Consider the following 23,686-nt stretch of genomic DNA (forward strand, 5'->3'; position numbering starts at 1 on the left):
AACAGTGAAAATTTACATTTGTAAACTATTACAGATGTTTGGCTTTTAGTGGCTCATGTCAAGAACAAACAAGGCAAGGTTTCTCAGGAAACAGAAGATTTTTTATCTAAGATTACTTTACTTGTTGGATGTTTCCTCCCAGAAAGTGTTAGTTCATTTGTTTTTACTACAATGCATTTTTGAAAACCCATCCCATTTTTTTTTTCATACCAACATATTTTGTTAGATGATTTCTAAGCAAAAATTCATCAGGAAGAGAAAATTAAAATTATTAATTCTTGTACCAATAGTTGAGGAAATAATAGGGAATCAAAATATCTTGATCTGAGAAATAATTAGTTTTCTTTAATGTGACATTTCAGTTATATATGTTTCTGCACTACAGTTTTGAAGACACAAATGTAAAAATCAAGAAAAATACACTACTTTTTTTTTATAAATTAAGTTAAATCTAATATGCAGCAGAGAAAGAATAAATGCCAAAGGGATACACACAAGGAAATTTAAAAACAGCAACAACAAACTGTGCAAATTTAAAATAGGAAAAGGGTCTAATAAATCAGAAATAAGGCAACCTGAGGAGTTTTCTTGCCAGCATCCTTTCAGCTTTTGATTAACACAAGAAACCACCATGAAGCTGTTTTATGAGATAAAGCTAAATTCTCTCCACCCAATCAAGTCATAAAAATAAGGGATTTGGGAGGCTAAGCCAACAAAGAGCCTCTGCAGAACAGGGTCTCACATGCACACGCCACGGAGACAAGAGTGCCAACAGCTCTCCTCACATCCCACTTCGGCTCTTTTACTGTGAACACATGAGAGTCTAATTGTGCCATTGGGTCTCGGAATAGGGCAACCATGAAGGAAGCCAGACAGGAAATGAAGCTTTGCGTTTTGTTTTTGCTCTCGAATTCTTCAAATTTTGTGCTTTTTCAGACATGAAATTCTAATTTGCTTCTGTATGTTCTGCCTTTTAAACATGACTAAAACATTATTTAATGATGCATGTACTTCTTCAGTAACATACATTACAAAGTATGTACATGTTCTCACAAGCCCTAGCGTGATACAGAATTCAAGATTCAGGTAAACATAGTATGAAGGAGAAAATCACACACATGTGTGCACTGTCACAAATGCGTATGTTTTTGTACAGTTTGTCACAGTACATATATCCTCAAACAAGCTTACAGTGACCCCATGGTTGAGAACATGCTGCCTTTTGTAAAGGTCTAAAATATTTTTTACTTTCATTATGTAGCCTGTAACAGAGACCTGTTTTAATTTTCACCTAAATACTACAAGGTTTTTAGATGACTATTTTATAATTAAAAATAATTAATTTTATTTTACCTTTAATGTTACTATGACAGCTGCTGGATATGCCAAACCAACCATGTGATAGGTTTTTCTGTACATCCTAAAAAATAAAAATAGCATAAATTATAATTTTTCTCAGGTTTAAGTATGTCTATTAGATACAACAGATCAGATCATTTTTGTGTCACCCACCTTTTATTACTATTTTCAGATATTTTTGTGACAAGGATTACTAAAGTTATAATTTATAAGCACCCATAATGTTGCAGAGGCTAACAGTATTTTCTTTATTCACAATAACCAATAAAGTTAATGTGGGTTTAGTTTCTCTCTTAAGGCATCTTTTCCTGGATTTCAACTTATTGAAAGCAGACTGCATTCTGCTTACACAAGAAAAATACTTTCCATGACAGCCAAATAGTACTTTTGTGCATAATTTTTAGTGCTGAAGCTAAAATATTTCCTTTATAGGACTTTAAAAAAATGAAAAGTATAGGTCGGAGCATATAGTATCATCAAGATTTACATAACTTTTTTGCTAAGAATACTGGGGGGAGATAGTGTTCACAAAATCATTGTTAAAATTGTTATTCAATATGACTTAATAAAGGTTATTCAGAAAGAAAACACTGTTCTTTGTAATTGTATGGATGGACTACTTTCATTAATATTTTGATGGTCCACCAAAAAGACAGATGCCAAACAAAAGAACTTCTTACTTGGGTTCATGTGAGATTAGAATCAACATGTTATCTGCTTGGGTAGAAACAGCATCAAACCTGTTTTGTGAAGTATCAGATGGGCTATTAGGCATTAGGGTCTCTGTTCCCTGGTCAAGTTGATTTGTAGAATATAGAATTTTGCTCTTCCCTATTTTGTTTCCTTTGGAAAGAGGAGTTCCTTCAGGCTTATGGTTTTACTGTAAGAATAGTGACTGGGCTATAAGGTGTAACCCTCAGTCTCTCCAGGCCCTCCAACAGGTTCTTAATCACACCCTCTCGTTGGTATGAGGAGTCCACTCCTCACACCCACAGCCTGAGAACAGTGGACAGTTGTTTGAGCCAGGAGATCTGGTGTGGATCCTATCACATCACCCACTCATCCTGGAGACTTGGTGAGAGGCACCGTTCAGCATCATCACGAAGATGCCCATAGCTGTTAAGGTGTCTGGGAAGTGACACTGGTTCTACTCTACCCAGGAACCAGGAGGACAGGGAGCCATCTAGAAACTATTGCCAGACTAGTACCTGCTTACGAAAAATTTAGTCTAGTCTCTCCATGGTTAACCCCCTGAGCACATCTGTCGTCCTGCTCCTGCTGGGTACTAAAACCCAGTGGGAAATGTGACAGCCTAGACAACAGAAACTGGTGAGAATGAGGCCAGGTCTTCGGAAACACTTCTAGGACATGTCCATAACTTGACCTAGCCATAACCTTGGGTTCTTGAAAAGTCCCAAAAGTGATGTGAGAGGGCTTATCACAAGACAGTATCTCATTCCAGCCTGAGATCTTGCTGTTCTTTTTCAGGCCAGGCAGTAAGTTTATTGCCCCAAATTGTTTTCTGTAAACAAAACTGGAATGTGTGGTATGCCTGGTTCTGCTGTATGCTACTAGGTGGAATGAGATTGTTACTGACTGGATAATTTAAAGTGCATGATTCTTAAGCTTGATATCTGTTCCATGTCACTACAATTAATTGGATCAATTGTCTTGGGTACTGTTGTAATCTCAGTTGATCGAATGATTTGCATCATGAGCCCAGTGATGTCTTAGTTTATTAAATAATCATTGCTTAAGAGCTCCTGAATATGGTTGATCGAGGATGCTCCCCTCATCCACATGGGATGGGACAGTCCGTTGGTCAGTGCTGGCCAGTGAATTGGGTACTCTTGAGCTTCTAGGGGTTTTTCCTCTCTTGGAGCCCCCTCCTGACACTATGGCAGGAGCCCTCGTTCTCACTCTCAAATAAATCTTGCTTTGTACGCTGAGATTGACCGTATAAAAATTCTTTCATGTGAGATAAGAAATGAGGTTTTTTATGTCAAATTCCCAGCAACAATTTGGGACCCTGATTGCTACATGATTCCTCCACAACATCCTGGAAGAAATAACTCAACTGTTTAATCATGTTCCTACATTTTTATAACAAATTAATCGTTATTGCTGAAATTTCTACCCCCACAATGCCTGAACAACCCCATGATATAATTAAATACAATCGAAAATATAAGAAACAATCATGTGGAAGAGAATCTGCATGTTTTGTAAATCCCTGAGAAGATACTAATCTTTCTTCTGGCCAATGAGCTTGATAGCCAAACTCCATGAGATACATTAAACAGTTTCTATGTAAATGCCTTTTGTTTTTTTAAAAAATAAAAATCAAATAATTGATCATAGCTTCCTTTGATCTTGACTTCTTAGAAGTTCAGGTTAAAATGTTGGTCTATAGACTATTCTTCTTGATCAACTATCTTCCTGTTTTACTTCACAGACATCACTACTTAATTTTCATGCCTTAGTTTTATGTTTAAATGGTCATAAATCATTTCTGGGTGTGGGTGATCAGATGCAACAAAATCTTCCCTTTAGCTGGCTTCTCTGACAGAGGGTTTCAGAGCTGTTTATAAATAAAAATACATATCTTAACTATATCTATTGAGAGAGGTATAATTATTCTGGCCTTACAGAACAGGAAACTAGTATCATGACAAAAGATTTAGAAAATAATTACTGTCAACAGTGATGGTTTTGGGGTGAAACAATTAATCCTTTCTATTTTTCTTGTCATTTATCACTACATGAAGGAGTAGTAAGGGAAATGCAAGGGTGGTAAAGAGGAGAAAAGGTCAATATGGAAACTAATCAAGAATAATAAAACACTTAAGTAACATTAAATCAGTTTGACCTCATGGCGTGAAAAGCAGTGTGATGTAGCATAAGAGAACACAGGCTTAAATCAAGAGTTAGCCAATCACCAGCTGCGTGACCTTTGAAAAGCTATTTAATGTCACTCATTTATAAAATGAGAATAATTACAAGCTTTTTGTGAGGAGTCAATGATATAAATGCCTAGGTTAATCTAACAAGAACTAAATACAAGAGTGCCATTATAATCATTCCCGTAATTATTCTCATTACTCTACAGCCAGCACTATTGTTTCTAATTCCTATACTTCTCACTCCCTGGGTTCAGTGGGAATCTCTGGTGCTACTGAGTTTCTGGAACTAGCAAATTTGAAATGTACATTATCAATGCAGTTTCCGCATTATATGAAATATAAAGAGATAAAAAGAGGATCACACTTTCAAAGAGGCAGGGAAATATTTTTGTTATCATGCCTTCCAGATCATGCATCCAAGAACAAAAATCCAGGGGCCCACAGTGGTACAGTGAGTTAAATCACCACCTAAAACATGAAAATCCAATATCAGAGCGTGGGTTTGAGCCCTAGCGTCTCTGTTTCCTATCCAGTTCCCTGGTAATGCACCTGGGAAAGCATCAGAGATTGACAGGTCTTTGCTACCCAAGTGGGAGACCCAGAGTGAGTCCCTGGTTCCTGTTTGTGATGGGTCCAGGCCATTTGGTTAATCAGTTGCTCAAAGATCTCTTTCTCTCTGTTTCCCTCGTTTCTGTCATCCTGACTTTCAAATAAGTCTTTTAAAAAAAATCTAGGGTGAAAAAGTAGATTTTTTAGGTTTTTGACCCATGAATTTCTTATTTCATGACATAGAATCAGCATGATTGATCCAGTTGTCCTAAATTTCCATAAATTGGAGACACATAGAAAGAGAGCTTCTGAAAAAAAGAACAATGAATTTTCTACGCCCATACAGGTAAGTAATATCAAACTGATAACATGATTACTTTTAGAGCTTTTTTTTTTTTTTGCTATCATTACAACAGTTTAGAAACCTCTAAAATGTTTTGAGTCCGATACTATAGTTGGCTAGGCTATTGAATGCATAGCAAGGGAAATGCAATGACTACACTTATGGGGCTGATAAAAATGTTGAAGAGAAAAACACCAGCAACAATCGCTGATAAGAAGTCACACTGAGTGCCATAAACTAAGCCACTGGTTGGTGCCAGTGACAGAGAGCACTGGCACCCAGGGTAGGTGCTCAGGAGTCACAAAGGGTCAGTCTTGCTGTATTGCAGGGGGAAGCAACTTGGTCAGAGAGAATAGTAGGATTAATGTTGCCAAAGCAGTACAGAGTTCAACAAAGTTCTTGGATAAATTAGGTTGGTTTGTATCTTCACCCATTATCATTAGATGAAGCTGCAAATTTTAAGGGAGGTTAGTGAAATGGAATACCATCAGATAAGTTTAAGCTTGGGAGTGATAGAAGCTAGCACGAATTCTAAAGTATTGCTGTATTTTTACAGAAAGCAAGTGAGGAGGATGGGAACCCAGTTAAAAAGCTGCCATTTTATTTCTTCTGGCAGGTGATGAGATGTTAGATATGGGAATCAAAGACTTCACAGGAGAAAGAGAGTAGACTCAGGATATTTTTAGGTAAGTCATTGCCAAACCTTGCTAAGGCTTTAAAACTTGGGAGGAAGAAGCAACAGGCTTTAAGAAAGATTTCTGACTTGTAGTATTAGAGATGAGTATCTTTTAATATGCCAGGAAAATATGTTACATTATCTGTAAGGGTTTACCAATAGGGATTCACAAGCAATAAAAATATTTTATTTCCATATGTCCTTAGTACATTGATTTCAAGATTGCTCATGAATTAAGTAACCTTTGGAATATTTTAATATTTCTATAAGCTATTAAAGAAATTTTTATGAGGCATGTAAAATGAATATGGAATTCTTTCTCTTGAATAGAAATCAAAATCTGGTTTTCATTTCCTTTTTGTTTGCCTTTTTTTTGTCAGAGAAGAGAAGGTGTATATTCCTTCAGCAAATCAAACATCAACTCTTTTATCTGTGATGCTCTCACTGATTCTTTGAAACCCTCTTTAGAGGTTTAAAAGCTGATGCGTTGGGGTATCCGATAGCTGTCACACACTTGCTGAAGCTGCTTAACAAAACCAAGAATACAGAGGAAGAAATTCTTGCCTCCCAGACTGAAACTTCTGGTCCTATCTGGTCCAGAATGGAAGCGGTTAATGCTCTAGTAAGGATGGTAGCACTTCACCAAACGAATCAAAGTGTTTTTCAGATTCTTTCATCTCAGCCAATTACATAAGGCGTATAAATGTGCAAAATACTTTGAATACAACTCTGTATGCCACTTTGGGCTACAGCCAAAGGCCATGATATAAGCAGCCCTGTGTTGTGGCTCTTGTACAGCTTTAAATCACACAGTGTGAGTCTTGCAATGCATTCTCATTTGCATTTCTAAAATACTCAAGCACCTTCCCCATTGTTCTTTTAGCATACAAAAGTGCTTTGTAATGCTTTTAGAGCTTAATGAAAGAATACAAAATGATGTGGTCCTCCCTCCTCCTGCCTTTTAAAATTTTTTTAAAGAGTAATTTATTTTCTTTGAAAGGCAGATTTACAGAGCAAAGGAGAGACAGAAGATACACTCTGTGATGGTTCACTCCCCAGTGGCCACAGTGGCTGGAACTGAGCCAATCCGAAGCCAGGAGCCAGGAGCTTCATTTGGGTCTTCCATGTAGGCACAGGGTCCCAAAATTTTGGGCCACCCTCTTGTGCCCTCCTAGGCCACAAGAAGGGAGCTGGATGGGAAATGGAGCAGCCAGGACACTAACCAGCACCCATTTAGGATCACGCTGCTTGCAGGGGAAGGATTATCCAATTGAGTCATTGTACTGGCCTAGTGTAGTCTCACTTTAATTTGATGTATGTTGGCCAAAAATACATCTTCCTTTCTCTCAATCTCATTAGTTTCTGAAATACATAATTTTATATGTTACTTAATGTAAGAGTATTTAATATAAGGAATTTCTTATAACTACTTTTCAACTTTGTCAAATATAACATGGTTATTTTGGATCTTTTTATATTTTTAGTTCTGAAACATTTTTCCTAGAAAGAAAAATAAACTGCTCTTCTTTGCTTAACAAATATAAAATTGGGTCATATTAACATACTTTTCACATCAGAAACTTTGATTCTGTGTTTTAGGGGATGTCAAACGCCCCTCCTTTTAATGAGAGAAATGTTGAAAAACTACTCAGTTTGAAATGAGAATGTTCAAAAGATGAGGCGATGTTGGCCTTTTTCTTTTAGGCAGCAAAACCCTGTTTAATTTTGATTTATGAATTGTTTCCCAAAGGAAGACTTATTATATGAGATACCACATATTATTCATGTGCGTTAGCATTGCTTTCAATTAGTTATTCACATAGTTTCATTTGAGAAAAATGATTATTCTGAATCTTTTGCTTTCAGTCTTCATCCAAACCTAATATGAGTAAAGATCATACATCCAGAACAAGGCATTTTTGCTACCTTAAATCCATCATGATGTCCCTAATCCGTTATTCATGCAATAGCACTTTTCTTCAATTAGGTCTTATTTTAACTTCGGTTAAAAAAAAATACTCATTGTCATTCAAATAGTGTTATCTTGAAATACCAACAATTCACTTACCTTTCCACAAAAATTCCAGCTTGTACAGCATGAACAATGCTTCGAAATTTTGGTTTTTCCTCGGGTTTCTTTTTCGTCATCCCCATTTTTCGTGTGAAGGTAGACGCCAGCCAGTCCCGCACTTCCAGCGGGACCGAATCTGTCTGAATATCACCGAGCTCATCTTCGGTGTCCAGCAGTCGTCTGTCAAAATTCAATTCCAACAGCATGAAAACATGAAGCAAACTAATAGCAGAAAACGAAGCATTGCATGGACTTCAAAGATATCTATCTCTGACTATTTTTGATATGAGCTAAATAAAGAAAAGAATTGGGATAACATGTCAAACCCCATACTTTCAACATCTTCACGTTCTGAAAGCAAGTGCTTTTGCAGCTTTTCAATGATATTAGTTGGGAGAAATTGATTACTAATGCCACGAATATCGTATTCTGAACGGTTGATAAAACTAGAGAAGGATTAGAAAGAGAACTCAAAAACATAAATCTGTTACTGAAGTAAGCAAGGACAGAAAAATGAAGAAAGGGGGCTGAAGTTATAGTCGTCACTTTAGAACGGATTATCATAAAATGAAGGCAGTTTGGGGCCCGGCGCGGTGGCGCAAGTGGTTAAAGGTCCTCGCCTAGCACGCCCGGGATCCCATATGGGCGCCGGTTCTAATCCCGGCAGCCCTGCTTCCCTTCCAGCTCCCTGCCTGTGGCCTGGGAAAGCAGTCGAGGACAGCCCAAAGCTTTGGGAACCTGTACCCTGTGGGAGACCCGGAAGAGGCTCCTGGCTTCGGATCGGCATAGTATCGGCCCGTTGCGCTCACTTGGGGAGTGAATCATCGGACGGAAGATCTTCCTCTCTGTCTCTCCTCTCTGTATATCCGCCTTTCCAATGAAAAAATAATAAAAATAAATCTTTAAAAAAAAAAAAAAAAATGAAGGCAGTTTGTCATGTTTAAATTGAGATTTCTGAATTTGCAAGAATCACAGGAGCTATGTCATTGGACAAAAATCTATTTTAGGAAAATATGAATGCAAGAGCTCTAATTACATTCATTCCAATATAATAATAATATACGAAGTTTCAAAGAAGCAAAAACACATGACAATAAACAGATTGGGCATGCCTTCAGTATACATCAGGAATTGGTTACCAGAACCCTGTGGATACCAAAATGAATAGTGCATTCAAAAAACTGTATGCACACATATGAAGCTAAAACTTATGTAGCTGGGTTAACATTTCATATTATTTTTAAAATTTTCCTATAAGTGTTTGCTTGGATGATTTTATCTTGTTTCATTTTATTATTATCAGAGTTTTATGACAGTTTCATAGACACTGGATTTCCCTTACCCCCTATGCAAGTCCCCTACCACCCTCACTGAGTTCCCCTATATTATTATAATAGTATAGCTCTTAATAACAGTCATATGTCCATCATTGCGAGCATGGACAATGGCAGAGAGTCCAGCATCCTATTGTCATGATATAGTTTACAGTTTCATTGGGAGTCCATCTTTGATCTGGAATTAGAGATGCACACTGCCTTGAATCCTCATATATGGATCTGATAGTCTCTATTACACAGTTACTTATACATCCCCTTAAATGAAAAGCCACAAACAAAATCAACAACAGGAAGAATAAAAAAGAAATTTATAATGCCATTGATTTATTTTTGGCAATAACATTTTAGATTAATGTAAAACTTTTTTTTTCTTTTTTGGTAAGTTGAAAATGAACTCCTTGACCCATTTTAGCAAGACACTATGCTTTGTAGTTCGAAAATTTCTGTATATCCAAGATTGTGACATTTCTATTACCTCTTGTGAAGTGATCCATTAAAATCAGAGTAAGACATGTATAAAAAGAATTGAGGTGTAATCCTGTGACATCACAATGCTCCAAGCATCCATGCTACCTTGTCTTATCAGGTAATCTAAGTGGAATGACTTACATAAGAGAAAAATTGCCAGTTTATTCACAAAATATCTGATGTTGAAGATTTCATCATTATGTCTTAAGCTCATAAACTATGCAACTTAGATCATCAAATATGAAAAAAATCAACAAATGCTAGTGATGGTCTGCAGAAATGTATTATTCAGAAACTGGAAACCTTTAGTCATGATGTATAAGGTCATTAGTGGTGAAAGAAAGAGCATAGAATTTCAGAGAGAAAAAACAGATTAATTAGTAGGTCTAAGAATAAAAGTAGATTATTGAAAAATAAAAGCATGGAATACGGCTTGGAATATGGAAGATGGCTAATTTTGTGGGTCAACATTGCTAGACTATGGTACCAAGTTACTTGGGAAAAAATCTAGATATTTCAGTGAAACTACTGGTTAGATATGATTAATATTTGTATAAGTAGCAACAAAATTATAGACCCTGGGCCTCTCCTAATGCTGCTCTATTGCTCTGGTTTTATTCTGAGTCTGTAAACCAAATGATTCTAGACATCTACATGTTTCCCAGAACATGAAGGATGCAGAGCTGTTTCCAGGGAACTTTCAACAAAATGAAAGTTTCGTTGACAAGAACTCGCTATTCTAGTACCCCAGTACTAACACAACATGCAAACTACCAGAGGCACCACTATCTGCCATACTCGGGACGAAGGACGGCACAGAGCACATCTCTGCTAGTGACAGACTCCATCGTCTACATTGTTGACAAACCACACATCCTCAGGATTCCAGCAAGTCATAACCCCATGGCTGTGCAGCTAAAAACTTTGTTAGTACTTTATGATCCACACGATTCTTTAGGGAGGGCTAAAAGCCTCTCTGGACAAAGTCATTAATGGATTAAATAACTTTAACAAATCCTTATGAGATGACAATCACTGCTATTTGCTATAGAGTTTAATGGTGCTGCTTCTGCTCCTTTCTCTACTTAGTTTCAAAAAGAGGACATCTGCTCCATTGTGGAACAAGCAGCAGCAAATTTCTGAAGCAGGGCCCGGCGCGGTGGCGCAAGTGGTTAAGTCCTCGCCTTGCACGCCCGGGATCCCATATGGGCGCCGGTTCTAATCCCGGCAGCCCCGCTTCCCTTCCAGCTCCCTGCTTGTGGCCTGGGAAAGCAGTCGAGGACGGCCCAAAGCTTTGGGACCCTGCACCCATGTGGGAGACCAGAAGAGGCTCCTGGCTTCGGATCGGCATAGTATCGGCCCGTTGCGCTCACTTGGGGAGTGAATCATCGGATGGAAGATCTTCCTCTCTGTCTCTCCTCTCTGTATATCCGCCTTTCCAATGAAAAAATAATAAAAATAAATCTTTAAAAAAAAAAAAAAAAAAAAAGAAAAAAGAAAAAAAAGAAGAAAAAATTTCTGAAGCAAAATTGTATGCATTTGTCCATTTCCTTATTCAAGGGAGATACTAAGAGCATAATCTATGAATTCTGCTTTTTGTTTTTTACTAGAATTTTGTTACGTTTGACTTTAAAGGTATTTAGAGTAGAAAAAAAAAGAGTATCTTTAAAATCACAAAATAACACAGGGGACTAGAACTGAGACAGTTATTTTTTTAAAACCTATGTTCAGAAAAGATGCTCTTTCTCGCTTCCCTTGGGTGTACAATGACAATGTCAGGTGTCACTGGCCGTCTTTCATTCCCCAACACTACACCAGGAAATGCCAGCCTCCTCTTCCCAGTTTACCGTAAACAGCCACGTAAAATGTCGGACATGGTGAATGCTGCTCCTTCTACAAATGTATCCTGCAAGGACCAATAACTAGATCACCACCTTTAGCTAAGAGTAACCCATCACCACATTGTTGCTGATCAGGTTTCATAATGGGTGCTAGGCTTTTAAACTCCACTGTTTATTTACTGTTTAATGTGTAAACCTTGCTTCAGGTGAAAAAAAAAAATCACAGCAATTGAAAAAAAACCCCCACAAATATTTAACAGGATACATTAAGTATATTCCCCTCAAAAAAGTAGTTAGTCCTCAGCTAATCAGCTGCAAGCCTTAAGAAACAAAGAAACAAACAGAGAATCACCGACTATAGAAATGATCCCTGAAAGTACAGTCTTCAAGCAGAGAATCAAACAGGGGACTCTGAAGTGGCAGAAATTCTGCCTCTAGACTGCTTCAGGATCAAGAAGGCAGCATCAGCGAAGTCCAGGACACCTGGCCTGCTATCCTGCCTTGAGAATCTCTAAGCCCCCATGAAACACATGAGCTGTTTCTTTTAATCTCTCCCCCTTTCTGCTTATCGGTTCTGCTGGGAAAAAGTATTCTCACCATTCCAGTGAACCTTCCATGGTAACTATCAATGTGACTTATAAATCACATAGAGGACAAAAGCCTGACTTTAAAGATGCGATCCATTAATTTCTGACAGTAAGATACAATAAATATTCTATTTACAATTGAATGCCTTTTTTTAGCTTTTATGAATCTAAATGCCATCCTTTTACACATTGAAACAGTATAGTCAATGTAGAAAATAATCTAAAATTGGAAAAGAATAGTCTTGGGACCAGCATGGTGGAATAACAGGATAGTCCTTTCCTTGTTGTGCCAGTTTTCCCACACGGATGCTGGTGGCGTCCCGGCTGGTCCACAATTTTCTTCATTCACCTGTCAACCATTTTGTCATTTATTTTTTTCCTTTCCCATTCAGCTTTTATTCTTGTAGTATGAGCACACAGATACTAGGATTTCTTTTTGAAAATTGCCCATGTTTGAATGAGGGAACTTCTTTCTGGATTAAAGTTTGAAGAGAGGGACCACAGAAATGTATGCAGCAGACAGGAAGTAAATCTGAGGGAGAGGTCTGTCAGCGTGTTGAAGAACTGATTTTAACTTACTTTAACTGACTCCTAGGTCTGCTCCTTAAGGCTCTTTGCTTCTCTAAAGGGCAGTGGTAAAAGTGGCCCATGAGTATCTCCATCTGTGTACCCACCTCTTCTGCTGCAATGTGACCGGGACAGAATTCTCCCTAGTCAGCCAAAACACACTGACCTATTTATTCTGGCCAAGGGATCTCTGGCTCTTTCTTTGGAATGACTGTCATTCTTTGGAGAACTCCTGGCCTGAGGTCTACAATCTTGAACACCCTTTTCATTTTAAATATTTAAATAGACTTCACCTTTTCAGAGTACTTTTAGACTTACAGAAAAATTGAATTGCATGTAGAGTTTTTACACACTGCATTCTTTATTTCTGTAGTTTCTTCTATTATTGATAGTTTTGAATTTCTATGCTAGAATTATTTCTGTTGATGAACCAATGCTCATACATGACTATTCATTCCTTTGTTGTTGAGGCCATAGGTTTTGGCACATGTACAGTGGATTGTCTCCAACAGTATGGTAATGCACTGAGTGGTTCCATTGCTCTGAGAAATCCCCTGTGTTCTATCTGTTTATCCTTTCTGCCCTCCCTTCATGTCTCTTGCAACCACTGATCTCTATACTGTTTCCATCATAGTCTTTCCACACTATAATAGAGTTGAAACCATACAGTAAATGCCTACATTTTTAAAAAACTGACTTATTTAACTTAGTAATAGGCATTTAAGTTTTCCCCATGTCTTTTCATGATTTGGATAATTTCTATATATTATTACAGGGCAACATTCTAGTGCACAAATGTGTTATGGTTAGTTTACACGTTCCACTATTGAAGAGTATCTTTCTTGTTTCCCAGTTTTGGCAATCATGAATAAAGCTTCTACAGTCACATTTGGTTTTCTTCAACTAATCTGATGCAATATTCAGGGACATAATGACTAGGTGACATATTGAGAGTGGATGCAGTTTTGTAGAAATATTGTCTTATAAAGTGTGTGTACAAATGCGTGAGAGGCCAAGCTACAAATATCTCTTGCCTGGTCTGCTTTACTACCTCCTAAGTGGCCTTCCAGCTCCAGCTGCTGACCACTGTCACATTGCTTCCCTCTGCAACCAAAAAAGAACTACTTTAAACAAAACCCACAGTGCGCATTAGGACCACTTTTTTACACCATTTATTACATTGTTTCCTATTTGAGAACAGGAAAAAGAAAAGAACCTCCATCTGGGTTTACGACATAAATACCCTCATGGAATGGCAACTAGGTCAAAGTTAATAATTAAAAACTAACCTGAGGTTCCCACATGGGTAACAGCAACCCAATTATTCAGATGTCACTAACTGCCACCAGAGATCCTCACAATGCTTCTTTTTAAAGTAGAGGTCAGACCATGTCAGTACTGATTCATGAAGTCCAGCATAAATCATCTCAAGCTAAATTTCCAGCTTCATTTGTTTGCCACAGCCGTTTTATTCACCTTTCTCTTATAAACCTGGCTTCCTTGCTGTGCGTAAAGCTTGTTGCTACTCATCATGTCTGCTTAGACTCTCTTCTCAAGAGATCTGCATAGCTTATTTCTTCATGATATTGAAGTAGAGGAAGTATTTCCCCTCTTCCTTCAAATAGTACCTTTTCTGGCCTTTTTATTCTATCGTAGTTTTCTTATCACTTATGGTTACTGGATAGCACATTGCTTATTTCCTGATTCATTCATTTAGTTTATATTTGTAGTCTAGCAAACTGGACTGCACGGACTTAAAAGCAAAGAGTTGGTCTGTTTTTGTGCACCATGTAATTCCAACATCTAAGATAGTGCTTAACATGCAGAAGTGACTAGAAAATGCTCAGAAATGTTTACACTAAATTATTATGTGATTATTCTTTTAATATTTAAATTTTCGGTATTTTTAAAATTATTTATTTTTCTTGGAAAGTCAGATTTACAGATAGGAGAAACAGAAAGAAAGATCTTCTATATGTTGATTCATCCCGCATGTGGCCACAATAGCCTAGGTCTGAACCAATCCCAAGCCAGGAGCCAAGAATTTCTTTCAAGTCTCACATATGGGTTCAGGGTCCTGAGGCTTTGGGCCATCCTTGACTGCTCTCCTAGGCCACAAAAAGGGAGCTGGATGGAAAGTGGATCAGCTAGAATACAAACCAGCACCCATATGGGATCCTGGCACAAGTAAGAGCAGGACTTTAGCTACCGCGCTGGGCCCTGATAATCATTTTTAGAATGAAATGAGAATTAGATCATTTGAGAAGCAGTAAACTCAGTACTTTCATTATTTTCCTTCTTTATCTTTATGTTAATTTGTGCTTTAGTAATCACTTTCAAAATCTCTTAAGCAAACTATGGAAAAACATACAGTGCTGTTTGTTGATTTATACTGGCTTTATACCTTGACAAATTATTATGTTTGAAAATACCTTTACTATCAAATTTAGCTTCGCAACAAATATTCTACACAGTTGAGTTTGTTCATCTGCCAAGCATATTGGGGACTGTTTCTGCCAAATGTGATGAGAAATGAGCATACCACATAATGCCAGCCTGTGAAAAGTTCAAAAATCTCAAATACAATTTCTACTGAAAGCACACTGCTTTCACACCACTGTAAACTGAAAAAAAAGTCAAGCCATTGTAATTTGGAGACCATCTGCACATATGATATAGAAAAGGTATTAAGTAATTTTGAATGCACTTAGAATTAATCATACAGGGGATTTTTAAAAATTGCATGCTTAAGAAATGGAAAGGAAAGTAACTAAGCAGAGATTTTTTATAAAGGAACAAGTTTAAATGGCTAACAGACTTATGAAAAAAATCCCCAAATTTCCTGGCAATATTGGAAGTACAAATTAAAACCACACTGAGAGTTCACTTAACTCCTGTAAAAGCTATCTACATAGAGAAATTTACTAACAACATCTGCTGGTGAGGATGAGAGGAGAAAGGTATCATATTCCACTGCCGGTGGGATTGTAGACTTGTGCAACCAGTCTAAGCATGTAGAGTGCTTAGGCAACTGAAAATCCATCTAGCATATGACCCAATAATCCTGGGAATACTTCCAAAAGAAGTGACACATATACATGAGAAAGCAGCCTCCATCCCTGTATTCATTGCAACACAATCCACAATAGCAAAGATATGGAAACACATTAGATGCCCACTGAATGAGGATTGCATAAAGAAACTGTGGTACATCTATTCCATGGAATACTACCATACAGTCATTAAAAGAATGTAATTCTTTTAATAGAATGTATTCTATTTGCAACAAAGTGATCCCAACTGGAGACTATTATTCTCCCTGAAATAAGCCAATCTCAAAAGGACAAATATCATACATTCTCTCTGATCTCAGACAATTTTCATCCAAAATACAAAACAAAAAGATAAAAAGGTAAACAAGAATACCCTTGAAATCTTACAAATGGATGATATAATGGAGACCAGTGTAGCAGGAATCAAATAGCAGAATCAAAAAATCTGCATTCCTACTCCAGATTAAAAGTAGACTCCCATTAATACTGCTAAATATACCCAGACAACAATATATAGACTCTTCTACCAAATACCAGACCCTCTACCATTGCTCATACAAAAAATGTCATGACACAGATAAAGAGAGGAATGCTGGAGTCAGACTACAGCTGAAAGATTGTATTATTGCAAATTACAGAGGACAATGGAAAGGGGCAAATAGGAAGTGATGAAATGGATGGAAAGAGGGGAAGCCATATAACTATAAAGCTGTGAAATGGAAAATAAGAAAAACATTGTATGTTCTGTCTGTATGCACGCATTTACACAAGCAAATTTATTTCTACTAAATAGCTATTCTTCTGTGCTCATCTCTCAAAGAGAATATGGTAAGAAATTCCCAATGAAAACATAAACACCAGATTCATGAAGATAATTATTTCTATTGGAGAGAAGAAAGACAAGTGGATAAAACACATTTGAATCAATTTAAAAATTGTTAAACAGATCTAATGGTGTGTATTTCTCTTACTTCCCTGAATATTTCTCCCTTCTTTATTCTGCCCTCCCTTCTCCCTGGCATTCCCCCCTCCCCTGTGTGCCCCTCCTATTGAACATGATGGACTTTTCACATTTATTTAACAATACCATACAGGGCTGGAATAAAAACTATAGCATGATGTGGATTAGTTATTCTTACATGTTTGTAGGTAGGTAATTATAAGACTTCCCTATACAGTTGAGATATGTAAAATATTTTAGTACTTAAATTTATGATACTAAAACATAAAGCTATATTTTGTTTTTATTTCCTTTTTGAAATATATTCATACAAGCAATTTAACAGCATAAAATCTCAAATATTAGAATCAACCCTACTTTCTATTCAAGAGCACAGCTGGTCATCATCCCACTGTTAGTGGGGTAATATGTGCATAACATTTGATGCTGAGTACTCTTAACATTTTTCGTTCTCTTTAAGAAATTCACCTCAAGGGCCCAGCACCATGGCCTAGCAGCTAAGTCCTCACCTTGAACCCACAGGGATCCCATATGGTCACCGGTTCTATCCCAGCAGCCCCACTTCCCACCCAGCTCCCTGCTTGTGCCCTGGGAAAGCAGTCAAGGACAGCCCAAAGCCTTGGGACCCTGCACCCTGTGGGAGACCCGGAAGAGCTCCTGGTTCCTGGCTTTGGATTGGCACAGCACCAGCCATTGTGGTCACTTGGGGAGCGAATCATCAGATGAAAGATCTTCCTCTCTGTCTCTCCTCCTCTCTGTATATCTGACTTTGTAATAAAAATAAAATAAATCTTTAAAAAAATGCACCTCTTGGAAAAAAATAGTGCCTTTTCTCTAGGAATTCTAAAATGCAATCTTCAGGAAATAAATAATACATATATACATATATGTGTATAACACTATCACTGTTGACCTTTGAAATACACTTCCACTAGTGTTTGACATAACTTTTTTATTAGTCCCAATGTGGTCAATAAAGCTTAAAATGAAGAGTTCCTAACTTGGGCTGTGTTGATGGGGGACCAGCAAGCTGTGAAACTGACCCTGCACCCAGTAAGTGAACAGCTGATCTTTGGGAGCTATTTATATTTCAGATTTTCTCTTGAAATCAGATGACACAGCTCCCAAAGGGCATATATTTTGAAGTAGAAAGTTTTCAAGAGACGGGAAATAAAGAAGGAGGCTGCCACGGAAGGAGAGGTCATGGGATTTTGACTCTTACGATTACGTCAGCGAACATATTTCTGTCCATAGAGGGCTTTTGGAAAATGGTTACAAACATGTAGGTACACGGTCATTTCCAGGCAAAAGGTGCCCACAGAAATCTATCAAGTATTAAAACGCAGCTGCTGAATGGGATTAGGACCAAACAGCTTCTCAAGTGTGCAAGTCTGGAATTTTCTTTCCCTGTTTTACTATTCCTCTAAGTGGATATTCAACAAGCAGTTTTTTTCAGTTCTGAACCTGAAATTCAATGAACCTGGGGTAGAAACACATTGCTTCCAAATATTATTATGGTATCAATGATCTATAGTTACTATCAGGTGAATAAACTATAACTGGTCCTGCCCTTCCACATTTTAATCCATTTTAGGAAAGACTAATTACTTGGGCTTAACTGAGACTTCTCAACTCTCCTTGTGTGTTAGGGCTGGGCCTGCTGCTCTTGACTGCCCCTCTGTATCTACTTTACTGCCTAAGCACAGAAGGTATAAGCCCCACACAAAAGCAAGAACAGACTGTATCCTAGATGCCCTGCCACCAACAATCCCAGCCTTGCTACCGAGCTCCTTGTTCACTCTTTGGAACTGAGTAGAAGCATCAGGATATCCTGACCTCATAAGGAAGAAACACCTGACAAGGGAGCCTACTGACGCTGGAAACACTGCTTTGGGAACCTGAAATAAATAATCATACCAGGCAGGGCAGGTCATTTCTCCTAGCATCTGGAAGTGGCAGAGGGACAGAGAGCAGTATCACTGTTATGAGGAGCATATCAACAAAGGACCATTATCAGGCTCCCTGAAGTGAAAGATAGAGTCCAGGGAAGTGATTCTACTGGCCTGGGACAACTGTTGGTACCAAACTCACAGACTGCAAGAGAAGCCCTTCTTGGATAGCTGGGGTGATCTTTCTGCAGCATATAGTACAGAGTGTCTGTACTATACTATTTCTTTAATAGATGTCTGAATTTTATCCCCTGCCCCTCAAAATAAAACAGAGCCTTAAAGATAATACGAATGTTTTATGAATGTAATATGAATGTTTTACTCCACAGACACAGGCTATGATATGGTTAAACTGTATTCCCTTCTTACCAAGAACCAGGCCAGGAGAAATATTTAATGGCCATTATTACCTGTACTTGAGCAATAATTGAGGCACAGGCACCTTGAGTGTTTGAAGTCATATAGTGAGTACTAGCTCTGCCACAGTCTTAAACCCTAGTATCCCTAATTTCAGAGTGTAAGTTTTTAGCTGTAATGTACATTTTACCTTAAATGAATGATTACTTACCTAACCACCCACACTAACTTTCATATCCAATCATTACTAACACTTTCCTATCTCCACCTTGAAATTTGGGGTTAGAAAACAATTGATCTTGGGCCTGGGGTGGTGGCCTAGTAGCTAAAGTCCTCACCTTGCATGCCCAGGAACCCAAAGAGCATCAGTTCTAATCCCAGCGGCCCTACTTCCCATCTAGCTTCCTGCTTGTGACCTGGGAAAGCAGTAGAGGATGGCCCAAAGCCTTAGGACCCTGTACCCATGTGGGAGACCCAGAAGAAGCTCCGGGCTCCTGGTTACTAATCGGCTAAACTCCAGCCATTGTGGCCACCTGGGGAGTGAATCAATGGATGAAAGATCTTCCTCTCTGTCTCTCCTGCTTTACAATAAAAATAAATAAATCTTTTAAAAAAAGTTTGATCTCAAGAGTAGGGTTTTAGAACAGCAACACCAAAGTTGTATTAGCAAGAAGCTGGAATTGGAAGTGGAACTGGGACTCAATCTCAGGTGCTCTGTTAGGGATGTTGGTGTCCCGGGAGGCAGCAAGTAATGACTCGCGTGGCAGCCCCTGCCATTCATTGAGTTTCCAGCTCCTGGTGACATTTTGGCCTAGTCCTTATTATTACAAGGTTTGGGAAGTGGACTAGAAATATGAAATGAATCTCTATTTTTTGGAAAATAAAATATAAAACTTTCTTATAAATAAATAAGAAATAAAATATAAACTAACATTAAACAAGCTTAGGTGCTTTTTGTCTATTGGGGAATTCTTAAAAGAAACTTGAATTTATTTGCTAAGCCTGTTAACTCACTCTCTCATAGATAAATACATACATATGGAAAAGTTTCAGAACCCTTTGAAATATAATAAATTAAATATCAGCATGGCAAAAGTGTAATACTTTTGATATACTGTATTTACTTGCTACTAACCTACTTCCTGAGTGATAAATGCATCTGAATTGATTTTTTCAAGGCTACCACCAAAGCACGTTGATTTATTATTTATTCCTTATCTTATTCCAAAAACTATTCAAAATGGCAGGCTCACAAAGTGATTTCAGCATCTTTGTGTTGGCAGTTTCTTTCCTTTTTCTGTCAATCTAATGGCTTTGTTCAAAGCTCCCTCTGGTTTTGTTATTCTAGTTTGTATTTGCTTGTCTATGAAACCATTGTAAGTGAGTGTCTATGAAGACAGCTTCTGAGTGAAGAAGTCAATTACGCTGACATTACCTTAGTTTTTAAGAGATAGATATTGACTAGAATGAAGTTTACAAGGAATAGTGTTAAAGTTGGATGTCAATTTCTCCAAGTGAAGACCCAAGGAGGGCGTGATGTTTCCTCCACACCTACTCAAGAAATAAGGAGGCCAAGGAGAGAGAACCTGTTCCCTAAAACAGCCAGACAGGGCCCCAAAAATGCTGGGGGCAAAGTATGGAGAAAGACTCAAGTTACTTGGAGAATTGGTGTCAAGATCATATTTTTGTAGTCAATTAGGAAGGGAAACAGGAAATGAGTGAGGCAGAAAAGTGCCGCAAGTCTGACAGATGACTCTGGGCTTCCCACCAGGAAATTATCTTAGTTCAAAAATATCTTTGAAAATATTCAATTAGGCACAAAGCCGACCATTCCTCTAATTAGCCTACTGTTGATTAATAAGCACCCTCTGTGGTTAGAAAAGCTGCCTCTACAGTCATCTCTAGCTTCATCACCTATTAGCAATGTATTCTTGGGAAAACATTTCATTGGTGAGAAATGCGGTTCCTGTCGGTACAATTGAATAATAACAATATCCTTGGAAGTAGGATGTGAGGATGAGTGTATGCAATGGACACATGAACAGAAGCACTGAGAAAAGCATATCATTATACAAGCCCTAAGTTAACACACAGATCTCTGCATACCTGGCTGAATTAATGCAAGTAGTTGTCCTTTCTCTGAAGGCTAGAGTAAGATAGTTGTTGAAGGGATGGAAGTATTTGATGAGACATTGTGGGAAGAAAATAGCGAAAGTACATGTGTTGTGAAAAGATGGTAGGCTTACCCTAATTAACTATGTAAAGAATGTCAAAATAAAATTTTATTAAAAATAAAAAAAAAGATGGTAGGCTATTGCAATAGAAAATTCAAAGCTGCCAAAACAAAACAAACAAAAGAAATAACCAGGATCTGAGACAAAGAGGTAAATGAGAATAACTATTTGGTGGACACAGATTTCTGCTTGGAATGATGACAGGGTTTGGGGGATCATTGCTTGCACACACTTTATATATATTTAATTTCCCTGAAATTAAACTGAAAACAGGTATTCGATGCAATAATCGTGATGCTGTTTGGGATGCCTACATCCATATGGGATGTTCTGACTCGCGTCCTGGCTCCACTTTTGATCCTGCTGCCTGTTAATGTGAAACCTGGGAGCAGCAGATGACAGCTCAAGGATTTGGGTCACTGCCACCAGTGAGGAAAATCTGAATTGAGTTTTAAGCTCCCAGCCTTAGGTTAACTGTTCTCTAGCTGTCAAACATCAGCAGAAACTTTGGTGATAGAGATATTTTAAATCCAAGTTTCTGCAGTAGCTAGGTGTTGGTCCAGATGAAGTCGTGTTTGTTTGATGCTTGTGCTATAGAGGTTAATGTTTTTACTGGCATCTTCTACTCCCAACCCCTACCCTGTGTGAAACCCTGAAGACAGGAAGATCCTAGTGCAGAACTGGTTGGTGAGTGTTTAGCCCCATGGGCCTGGGGTTGTCTCACGGATAAGAGTGGCTCAGACCACACTCAAAGAAATGGACATGAGAGAAAAGACAAAGCCAACCAAGGCCAGGTACAGTTCCACCAGGCTTGCTAATACAATGTATAAAAGAATAATGAGGACAAAAAAAAAAAGAGAGACAAAATAAAGAAAACTTGAGACTTGCTCAAGAATCATCTGTGTTGTTTGACACTATCAAAGGATCAGCAACTTCTGTGGGATGCCTTAGAAACTTAATCAACTTGATACTTTATGAGAAATTAGGTGGTTCATTTTAAGTAGCTAATTAAAACATCAAATGTGTTAGGATTTAGTGTTATAATAAAGCATGGCTGTCTGGAAGGACTGTACATTAAGACCAGGAAATTGCAGCTAGACAGAAAAGGGCTACAAAGACGATGTTGAAAGTTTGGATATGATATTGCTATTCAATGACTTAAAAAATAGAAATTTTGTTATTTTCCTGAAGAAAAAGGATAGGTTAATAGAGTAAGAAAGTGTTTCAATTCGCTAATAAACAGGATCATTAGGAATTTAGGTTTTCCTTGTTTTTCTGTGTCATGAACTTTAGTATTAGGTTTTGCTTTATGTTTGTGACAATATGGCTGTTTCACTTTCAACCATCATACTCAACTACAATAACCAGTTCTCTTTTTGTAGCTTTTGCTAATACTTCTGTCAGTCTCCCTTTTCTGTAATTCTCATTGCCCAGAATCACATGTTCAGGCTGGCTGGTTACAGAACTGAGGACTAATAACTGGGTCAGATCACTTAGACTGAGCCAGTTTGAGCTTGAGTGTGAGTTTGATATCCCCTGAATCATTTGGTTTTGAAGATTTGTGGAAAATTGAAAACTAAAAATTGTAATTCTGGTAAGGAAGAAGAGTAGAATGGAAGCTAGATGTGTTTAATTTAAGTTTAAACTCCTCTATACTGATGTATAATGGTAGGATCCTAAGCAAGTTGATTACCTTTTACTCCCAAATTCCTAACTTTTAATGTACATAGTATAAGTCTCTAGTTTATAAGATTTTGTTGAAAATTACATGTACTCACATGGAAAGTACAAATATGTCAACTAGGGCATAACTTTGGAAAGATTCTCATCACTACTAATATAATTATAAAATAATGTTTATGATAGTAATCTTTTCAAATCCATAGGAATATTTATATGTTATTATTGATTTAAAATACAAATAGTGAAATTGCAGAGCTTTTGAGAGTGTGTTATTTCTGAAAAGATCTGCTTAGATTGTTTTTTGCCTTTTTATTGTCAAGGCTGTTTTTGAAAGTTTGCAGAAAGTAACATACCACAGATGGACAGAAAATTAGAAAACCACCCAAAAGGTATTGCAACTTTTTCTAAGTCTGTTTTTCACACTTCAGCTTTGGGTGAGAACAGCCTACAAACCCAGATCGCCAAACAGCACCTCTCTCTCAACTCATATACACAAATGGGATTCAAAAAAGGAAGAGTTTTTAAATGATTCACTGAGCTTCAGAGATGTCTCAGCACATTTTTCAGAAACTGGTTTCTTCAGGATCCTGTCCCTATATTAACAATAGGAATATGCTTGTTTGCGCCTCTGGGAAGAGAAAACTTCCCCTCTCCTGGATGTTTTGATATTGTACAGGTGGAAAGCTTAAAAATACCTTTACCATCTTGCTCCCAGAGCATCAGAAGAGGCCACTCCAGAGCAAGCAAA

At 37.7% G+C, this 23,686-nt stretch overlaps 1 protein-coding gene across 4 annotated transcripts in view; it reads right to left on the reverse strand.

Annotated features, from left to right (window-relative positions):
* Positions 1 to 23,686, reverse strand: part of PDE1A (phosphodiesterase 1A) — a 284,872-nt gene that overhangs the window by 59,833 nt on the left and 201,353 nt on the right. For all 4 annotated transcript variants that reach the window (XM_040972133.1, XM_040972135.1, XM_040972134.1 and 1 more), the window contains 2 exons: positions 7,899 to 8,081; positions 1,354 to 1,420 (listed from right to left, as the gene is read on the reverse strand). In XM_040972133.1, coding sequence (XP_040828067.1) covers positions 1,354 to 1,420; positions 7,899 to 8,081 — 250 coding nt within the window. The remainder of the gene's footprint in view (positions 1 to 1,353; positions 1,421 to 7,898; positions 8,082 to 23,686) is intronic.

Source organism: Ochotona curzoniae, unplaced genomic scaffold (genome assembly GCF_017591425.1).
Source record: "Ochotona curzoniae isolate NIBS_2020 unplaced genomic scaffold, NIBS_Ocur_1.0 contig_2210, whole genome shotgun sequence".
Lineage (NCBI taxonomy): Eukaryota > Metazoa > Chordata > Mammalia > Lagomorpha > Ochotonidae > Ochotona > Ochotona curzoniae.